This window comes from Mobula birostris, chromosome 1 (assembly GCF_030028105.1).
Source record: "Mobula birostris isolate sMobBir1 chromosome 1, sMobBir1.hap1, whole genome shotgun sequence".
NCBI classification, from domain to species: domain Eukaryota; kingdom Metazoa; phylum Chordata; class Chondrichthyes; order Myliobatiformes; family Myliobatidae; genus Mobula; species Mobula birostris.
In genome coordinates this window covers 215,376,395-215,385,965 of record NC_092370.1, presented here as the reverse complement: position 1 = coordinate 215,385,965, position 9,571 = coordinate 215,376,395, and the positions used below count along the sequence as shown (strand labels likewise).

The 9,571-nt window shown below is 42.8% G+C and overlaps 1 protein-coding gene across 3 annotated transcripts in view; it reads left to right on the top strand.

Annotated features, from left to right (window-relative positions):
- Positions 1-412: 412 nt before the first annotated feature.
- LOC140204385 (TOG array regulator of axonemal microtubules protein 1) overlaps positions 413-9,571 on the top strand; it is an 84,519-nt gene continuing 75,360 nt past the window's right edge. For all 3 annotated transcript variants that reach the window (XM_072271119.1, XM_072271116.1, XM_072271121.1), the window contains exon 1: positions 413-2,692. In XM_072271119.1, the coding sequence (XP_072127220.1) occupies positions 677-2,692 (2,016 nt within the window). In that variant the 5' untranslated portion in view covers positions 413-676. The remainder of the gene's footprint in view (positions 2,693-9,571) is intronic.

Below are 9,571 nucleotides of genomic sequence, written 5' to 3'. Positions count from 1 at the left end.
TACAAAGCAGGTGGGCTCTACGCAACTTCCGGCAAAGGTTAGGATTTTACTTTGTTTAAAATGAAGAATAATATTTTAATCTCATATTCCGGAACACTTTACTTGCTTAAATTCACAAGCTCCTCTTGGTTGTTCAAATTTTTAATCCGGTTCTTCTCGCAGATTTCTGTTTTTTTTTCCCCCAGAGCGACACTGGGAATTGTAGTTTCACGGCCCACAGTTTCGCCATACCAACCAGGATCTCAGAACTACATTCGCCAGCCAGAGCGCTCGATGACATCGACGGGCAGCACCGCATCCGGATGGAGCGTCGATCGCCGCTCACCATGGAAGCGGTCTGCGGCGAGCCCTACGTTGCGTTCACGTGACCTGTGTTTGCCTGGTTACGGCCATTTTGTTTCGAGCAGCCTGGCGCGCGCGGCCGCGTTTGGGCGCTGTGCGCGTGCGCGCGGGCGGAGGGACGGAGGGACGGAGGGACGGACGCGGCTTGTTGTGAGGGACCGGCAGGCTGGGGGAGTGACAGAGCCGAGGGAATGTCAGGTGCGAGCTAATTGTGCAGGAAGGCAAATGTCATAAAAACGATTGGATGACGTCAGAGGGAAAAGTATGAAGCCCTGGAGACGGCGGCGTTTATGGTCGCGGACACTCGGCCGGGCGTCGCTTGTGGAGAAGTTTCATGGCAGGTTCGGTCGTTAAGTGTCTTCCGCCGGTGTTTCAGTGTGAACAGAACAGCTACCAGAGTGGCGGTGACCGTGCAAAAGGCAGCGACGTGGGTGGCGGTGGCTCCCGTACTCGGGATGGCGTGATGTCGGTGAGGAGGAACGGCAGCCCAGCGGCTGCAGCGCCTTCCAGCCCCACGCTTGACATGGAAGAGGATGCGATTCTTCGGCAACTCAACAGCCGGGCTTTGCTGAAACGCACCGAGGCACTCAAAGCACTGCGTGTCAGTGTGAGGCAGAATGCAGGCAGGTTGGTCTTTGCCAACAAGAAGGATCTTTTCTCGGCTTTGAACGAGGCGCTGCTGAACAGCAGAGGGGAGGTCAAAGTGGTATGCATTCAGTTAATATTAGAAATCATTCAAGGGTCCGATTCAGACCTGGATTACTTTAGGTCTGCAGTGTTGCCCAACCTTATACGGAGTTTGCGGGATGACAGTCCTAATGTGCGCAATGAGCTCGTGCAGACTTTGCATGCTTATTTAAAATGCCCTAACATCGCTAAGGACGTTTTCTGGGCTTTGGTAGAGCATGGTCTGGAAAGTCAGGATGCTGCTGTTAGGAAAGCTGTGACCATTGTTTTACCCATCTTACTCACTAAGGAGTTCAAAAGTGACAATTTATTTGATGTAACCCTCTGTTTAGCTAAAAAACTAAATGATGACAGTGTGGACGACTCATTATCAGCCTTTGACGCCATGGGGCATATAAAACATCATATTGGCGAAGAAGAATTCAACTCTTACTTAAAACGGTTGCCACTGACTCTTAGAAGAAATTATAACAAGTTACTGGAAATAAAATATGAGTCACTGTCCAAATTAAATGGAGATGCTGAACCTGAGCTCGAGTTAAGTAAGAACTTTCGGACAAACTCAGGGTTTCGTGGAAGATCTATCAGTAATGTTAAAGATGTCTCTCAATTTCCCAGACCAGTTTCCAAAGACTGTAGCAATCTAGAGTTTCAAATAATTCCACAGGAATTGTATGTTCGTCTTCTAGATCGGGAAGATTATAAAAGTAGAACACATGCTGTTGAAGAGCTGAAAACTGTTATTGAGGGCTTCAATTTTATGGCTCTGTCTTCTGCAGCTATTTTGAGTTTTGTTTGCTTTTTAAGTACTTTGCTTGATGATTCAAATTTTAAAGTTGTACATGGTACTTTAGAAATCATCAACTTGCTGGTAGTTAAGTTAAATCATGGTGTGATAAATTATCTCAAGCCCATTACATCTGCAACAGTAAAAGTGCTGGGTGACAACAAGGTTGTCACAAAGCAGGAATATATGAAAGTCTTCATGGGCTTAATGAAGCAGATTCGTCCTCAAAAAATACTTGATATTTTGCTTGACAATATAAAACATAAAAATTCCAGAGTTAGGGAGGAAATATTAAATATTGTCATAGCTTCACTCTTGACTTTTCCAAGTGAAGACTTTGATTTGCCCAAGCTTTGTCACATAATTGCTCCAACATTGACGGACTCCAAGAAAAAGGTTCGGCATGCTGCATTAGAGGCTTTTGCTGTTTTAGCTTCGTCTTTTGGTTCCAACAAGACGTCTTTGATTAAGGCAGTGGATGCTGTAGAACTACAGGATGATGGGGAGGGTGTAATGGCTGCAATACAAGCCAGACTATCAAGGCGAACTCTGCCAAAGTTAACTCCTCAAGGACTTGTAGAGTACGCAATACCAATGCCATCTTCTGCCCATGGTAGGGGAATGCATGTCCCATTAGGAGCTGATACTGAGTGGCTACTGGCTGGTGGAAGAACCCAGAGTGCTCACAGTTATCATGGTGATCATGAGCCTCATTCTCTGGGATCACCCAGCTCCAATTCGGATGAATATACCTCAATCAGAAGAGTATTAAGTGCTGGCCGAGGAAAGAACAAATTACCGTGGGAGTGCAGGAACTCAACCTGCAGGGAAACTAGTCAGCAAACTAGGTTTTCCAACACTGCTCCTGCAGAACAGGTAAGAAATAATTTGGGAGTAATAACCCTAGTAATGCAATAAAGTTAAATACGTTTGATATTATTTTGCACATAACAGTAAAACATAATTCATAGTTTGTCTGCTCTTACTAATTAAGCTAATTATGCCCTGGGAAAGGTTTCACTATTGTGGTTTCTCTGTAGTAGCAGGGTGTTTGGGTAGAGATAATAGGGGCTTTGGAATATGCGGTGTCCTACGAGGGGAGTGGTTTTCTTTCTTATGTGCCCGAGAGCGAGGGATTTGCGGGCTTTTATTCTGGAGAAGATGCCAGAACAGGGGAGTCATACACTGCAGGACTGAGTGGACTTGGAATGGGATTGGGAGTCGACGATGCCCAGGGGAAATCGATGGAGAACGAACAGATGAGAAAACAGTGAGCTCCAATGTGCGCATTAGACTGTTCCATGAAAATGGGCCCTTTTTGTTTTCTTTACTAACCCTATAGTCAAATTTAAAAATTATAAAGCTCAATCGTTTAATTACATACTGTGTACTGTCTGTTATTTCGAGGTACTGATTTGTAACAGGGGAACACCTCACACAACATCCACCCAAACAAGATTTCTCAAGTTTGGCCAGGCCGGAGGCCGTCTTTCCCTAGATTAACACAGCTGGCCAAACCTGATGGTTACACAAGCCAGTTTTAGGTTGATGTATGGTGATACTGAAAACATTTTTTTAATGAAGAAAAGGTTGCAGTTCTCCTTAAGTTGTGTACCCAAGGACACAACAGAATGCAGATACTAGCCGACACTGCAGGTCTTCAAATGAATCTTTACTGTGGAGGTTAATGAGTAGAAGTGTTTAAAATTAGTTTATTCTGAACAAATGCAATATTGCAACATAGTTTCATAGGTGATGTTGAGATCCTCTGTACATAATTGAAAGTGAATGCGGAATATTGAAACTTAATTTACAAGTGTAGCTGTAAGCTTTAGGCACTTTAAGGTACCAAATATGATCCATTATAAACTTAATTTTAAAAAGGTATTAAGTTATGTAGTGTTCATATCACTAAAATGTTACAGATTAGAAGTAACTAACAGAATTAAAGTAAAGGTTATGGGGGGGGGGGAATAATCCTTTCTAAAAGAGGAGCTTTTGTAGGCAGTTAGCTTCTCGGCTAGGTATTTATTTTAATACACTGTCATAAGAGTTCTATAATTTTGCATCCATTTCATGACCCATCTTGTTATCTTGAACTCCTTCATCAAAAGAGCCATCTTTTATGAAATAAACAAACTATCTGTGTTAATTTGATAGCAAACTAACTGGGTTGAAAATTTCCACAGTAAAGGAAGCAATTACTTTAATGAAATTAAGACCATTAGACATAAAAGCAGAATTAAGCCATTCGTCCCATTGAATCTGCTCCGCCATTTCATCAAAACTGATTTATTATCTATCAACCCAATATTATTGCCCTTTCCCCGTAACCTTTGACATCCTTACTAATCAAGAACCTATTGACCTCTGCTTTAAATGTACCTAATGGCTTGCCCTCCACCACCATCTGTGGCAAGAATTCCACATATTCACCACCTTCTGGCTAAAGAACTTCCTTCAAATTTCTGTTATAAAGGGACGTTCCCATGATCCTGCTGCTCTTGGCCAACTTGATGAAGGTATGTTATATCTTAAACTTGTACCAAGAAAAAAATTAATTAGTGTCTTTTGTGATCTGCTGATGAAAGATTCTGCTTTACTATACTTTTAATTGAATATACTTTTGAAACTGAATACTTGTAATGTCAGGCAATGTGGCAGGCCCTATACTTGCAGTATAAGACACCAAGGGGTTCTTAAGACTTTATGGTGTAAACACCAAAGACAAAAATAAAATTGAAGAGCTCATTTTGCCATGGGGTAATAGCAGTATGTGGTCATTTTTTCCTACACATGAGTCTATCTAGAAAAACTCTTTAGTGGAAGGTGATTGTAGAAATCAGTGATTGATCACCCTTACATGGCTGTTTGACACATTAACAGTGAAAATGCTCTGGTGCCTTGGGTTTAAGAATCTGAAACAGATAATTTGTACACGTGAGCGTGACTATAGTAATCTATCCTTTTTAACACTGCAAAATTGACAAAACCTATTGGGACTATCTTTGATAATTTGCTAATTTATGTAAAAAGAAAGACCTTACATTAATTATATTATTCCTAGTGTTTGTTTGTGTGTGTGTGTGTGTGTGTAGCTTTAAGTACATTTCCATCTGTAATAAGTTTGGTGTATTATTTTTAAATGGAATTGCTTTGCAGTTGAGTATTTTCTCTGGCTTTTAAGTTGTTGCCTCTGATGGAGGCATTTTGTTCTGTGCAGTTGTAGATGTAGATTTGGATCTAAGCAACACCAGCAGAATACACAATCATTACTGTTATTTTGAATAATCAAGTTCAGATTTGAATGAGACTAGGAGTTTATTAAATACTAAATGTAATTGTTTACTAATTAAGCTTTTTTAAGTAGATTTGAATCTATAATATAAAATATTATTGCCTTGAGAATGTCCTGATTTTTCATATTTAGTTATCATCTCACCTATGTTCTGCCTTTTACATATTTTCTGTTTTGAAATGTATATTAGAACAGCGAAAACAGCATGTCTTCCCTGTATTTGTTTTGCAATAACTTTTTGCTTCAATTAGGAAGATGAATTTAAAAAAACTAGTAAGACATAGTAACACACATCAAAGTTGCTGGTGAACACAGCAGGCCAGGCAGCATCGTCAGGGTGTCGGCCTGAAACGTCGACTGTACCTCTTCCTAGAGATGCTGCCTGGCCTGCTGCGTTCACCAGCAACTTTGATGTGTGTTGCTTGAATTTCCAGCATCTGCAGAATTCCTGTTGTTTGCAAAGACTTAGTAAACAGAGATTTGAAAGATTTTATAACTAGTGATCTGTATAGAACTAAGTATTTGGGTCAGACGAGTTAATTCTATTAATATATAGGATAGGTTAACTAGATGTACAGGTGATAGTAAAGTGGAGTTGCTGCCATTGATTTCAGTAAGAAATTGTAATTCAGTACGTCAAAAAAAATCACAAAACATTATTGAAAAATGCTTTTGTTTATAGTTTTAAAGGTTTTCTTTCATTTTGCTGATTGATGACATACTCGTGCTTTTTCACAGCCAACAAGTAGAAATTATTGTATCCAGACTAATTCACATCAGACAGCCAGCCACTCTGGTGTTGTTTGATTGATGTTGAACAGGTCAGTGTCAGCTAAATCAGGTGAGAGTGGGCAGTTGCACAAAACATGTTCAATGTCCTGCACCCTTTCGCCACACTCACAAGATTCACTGGTCTTTAAACCCCACTTCACCATATTGTCTCCTGTCCTACAAACTCCCGCTCTCGCTCTGTTGAGAGTGCACCACTTCCATCTGTCAAGCAGTGCCCCATCTGGTAACATTTCTGTGGGGTCTTGCACTGTATTGTTTGGTGGAGTTCTGGTTTCTGTTTGTTGCCAGAGGTCAATCCTGTATGTTTGGGGGAATGTTCCATGCGGTAGTTCCTCTACTGTAGCAAAGTTTTTCCTCGATCTTAGACAGTTGGAAACTGGCACATGATGATGTAGTGGGTGCCGTGGATCCGAGTTCTGTTTACCTTTTTCAATTTTTGTTGTAGTGTAAAAACATATATAGATGAAAAGCATAGATTAAAAAAAAAACGAATGAATTAAAGTTTTAGTTTCTGCCTGCAACACTGCAAGAACCATGCAGCACAAATGATTAATTACGCATCATTGTTGCCAGGCAAGTTATTTTTTAAGGATGGAAAGCTGTATTAATATCAGCTACTTATATGTGTATTTGAGTTTATAATCAAACCTGTAAAGATTAAATTAACAAAGAAATTGCAAATCACAGAAATGTAGAGCAAGTTTCTCCCCCCCCCCCGGTATATCCCGGTATTCTTTAGTGAAATATATAGTATTTATAGCAATTCACCGGTGAATGGTGTTGCATTGACAATGACACTGTTTAACAACAGGTAATGTAATCTTAGATTTCCATTTGACTTAAATCATGAGCACCTCGCCTAACTGTTTTTCATAGTGTTACGTACCCGGTAACTGGGTTGCCAAACCAGCAGAAATTGATCACTCAGTTGGAGTCTGGATTACTAGAACTAAGAAAGTTTTATTAAAGAAACAAGCAACACAGTACTCTAATCAAAAGGATAATAAATGCAACAGTTCAGCAATGATAAACATACATGTACACAGAATTAAGATAACAGGATCAATCAAGCTCTATCGTTGTCTAGGGGTAAATGACCAGTTTCAAAGTGACGCAAAGTTCAGTTCAATTTAGTTCAGTTCAGTTCGCAGTAATCGCTGCCGTGGGAGATGGACAGTGGGGGGGAAGGAGAGAGAGAGCAAAACGAATGAATATTCAAACGGCTTCCACACAGACCTTCGACATTCTTCGCAGTCAGCTTTCGGGCGAGCCCTTTGTGATGTCATCTGAGGTCACCGACCGTGACCCCTCCGTTTCCAGATACGATCGTTTCTCTGCGGTGAACCTGGCACCCAGGCAAGGGCGGACACACACCAGGTTCCCGCTGATCGTGCCTTTCCACCCTGTGCGTCTATGGCTTGGTCCCGCAACCAGCCTTCCAAAACTTCCCACCAACTTGTGGGAGACACACCACTTCCAGGGTCTCGTTACCTCGGGGTGTCGTGTGTGTGTTGCCTTAGCGAACCTGTCCCTTTTTATCCCCCTGCTGGGGTATCGCCTGTCCATCACTTCAAACAGTTCAGGGTTCAAAGGGGGAGCCGATCTTGACTGCTCTCCTTCCATTACTCTCTCCCATCCCTTCATTAACATCTCCAAATGCTGCTCCATTGTTTTCCTTATCTCTCTTTCTCCTGAAGACAAGACAGGTGGCAGACCAACTGCTCATCCCACTGGTGCCAGCCCAGGCCAGCTAACATCTTAATTTATGTGTATTCTCATCACACTTACCACCTTTAAGGATTTTTACCGGGGTAAAAATTACAAACATGAATACAGTATTTGATACACACAGATATACATCTTTATCAGCTATTTGGCTAATACAGTGAATTTGAAGTTGTCTACACCTGACAGACAGTCAGCCATCACATTTTCTGTTCCTTTTATATGTGTTATTAATAATCCCTTAGACCAGGCTCCAACTTAGCAAACTTCATAGTGGCCAAAAACACTGATGAATTGCGATCAATGTAACCTCTTATTGGGTTTCATCCCGGACCACAATAACAGGGTCGTCCCATTCCGACTTAGTTTTCTCTCGCAAGGGCTTAGTAGGAGGGGGAGGGGTAGTAACCGCAGAGTTATTGCAAAACTTCCTACAGTACCCCACCATCTCCAAGAGCCTTCTGAGGGCCCTCTTGTCTGTCGGGGTTGGGATGTCAGAGATAGCCCGCACTTTAGCTTGCATTGCTGCCAGCTGCCCCTGTGTCACCACAATTCCCAGATAAGTGACCTTCGTGTGGCCGAACTCATTTTTTTCAAGGTTCACTATCAAGCTGGCTTCAGACAGCCGTATTACATCGCCAATACCCACCTCTGTGTTCGTCAGCCCTTTCGTCACTGAATTACTCATTCTATAGGGGTGTTGCTCACTAGGCTATCCTAGCGTACCAAACACCACCCAACGTCCCAGTTCTTTGTATCGCCTCGGGACAATCAAACATATGTGTGCGAGTCGTTTAATTACTTCTCCTAAAGAGTTGCTTTGTTCGGGGATTAAGGGAGAGACCTTATCAGCAGAACTGGCCAAAACAATAGCCTTCTCCCATCTGGTCGATACCATACTCATCTTTTCAAAATGTTTTTTTTTCTTATCAGGGAGACCCTAGCTTCATTGATTTCTGCGCTAACACCGACTAGGTTTGTTAGCATATCAAAAGCCTGTGACCGTCTCTCAGTTCGCGTCTGCCATGATCAATAACATCCTTCCTCCTGGGCAGCTGGTAAACCTCTTTCATGATTCCACCAACTGTTTCCTCCAGCACCGCAAAATGTACCTTGTGGGCCAGGTTAAAAATCTCATCCCCATAACTCTTTTGCACCACCCCCCATTCCTCATCTGCGGGTACGGTACTTGGTTTCCCTTTCTTCCTTAGCACTTCCTCCTCCACACAATAGCCTACTGGTTCCCTTGTTAATTCTGCGTCAGAGGGAGCTGTCTCCGCCAAAACCATCAGCCCCTCGTCTCGCTCCTGTGCCTGCACAAATTCTTTCCTGACTAATGCTAAGTCTGTCTCAGCTCCCTCACTACCTCTTGTTTCACTACACTCCTTCTTTTCACTTTCTACCCCCTTCTCGTACAAGGCTGGCAGAAATGTCTCAGCTAAATTTACTACCGCAGTCCCGTGATGAACCTGTGAGTCCATGGGCGGGGCCTCAATGCTGGCAGGCTGACCTGTCAATCTTGCTGCTGGGAACACGATTCCCCCGACGAGGTCATTACCGAGCAAGACTTCCACGCCTTTCATCGGTAATTCGGACCTCACCCCGATCGTGACTAGTCCAGAGACCAGGTTGCTTTGTAAGTGTATCTGGTGCAAAGGGACTGCCTCTGTCCCTTCCCCAATACCTTTGACCTTGACCTCCCCAGTCTGGGTCTCTGAGCTAAACTCTAATACACTCTTCAGTATCAGTGACTGACACGCTCCCGTGTCTCTCCAGATCCGCACTGGAACTGGTTTCAACCCCTCCTTCACCGACACCAATCCGGCCGAGATAAACTTCTCACGCCCTTCCTGAACTTTGGCAGACCTGTCCCCTCCTAGCGGTTCGTATACCAGCTCGATACAGCCAGTCAAAATCGCCGTTTTTCCTTTTCCCGTCTC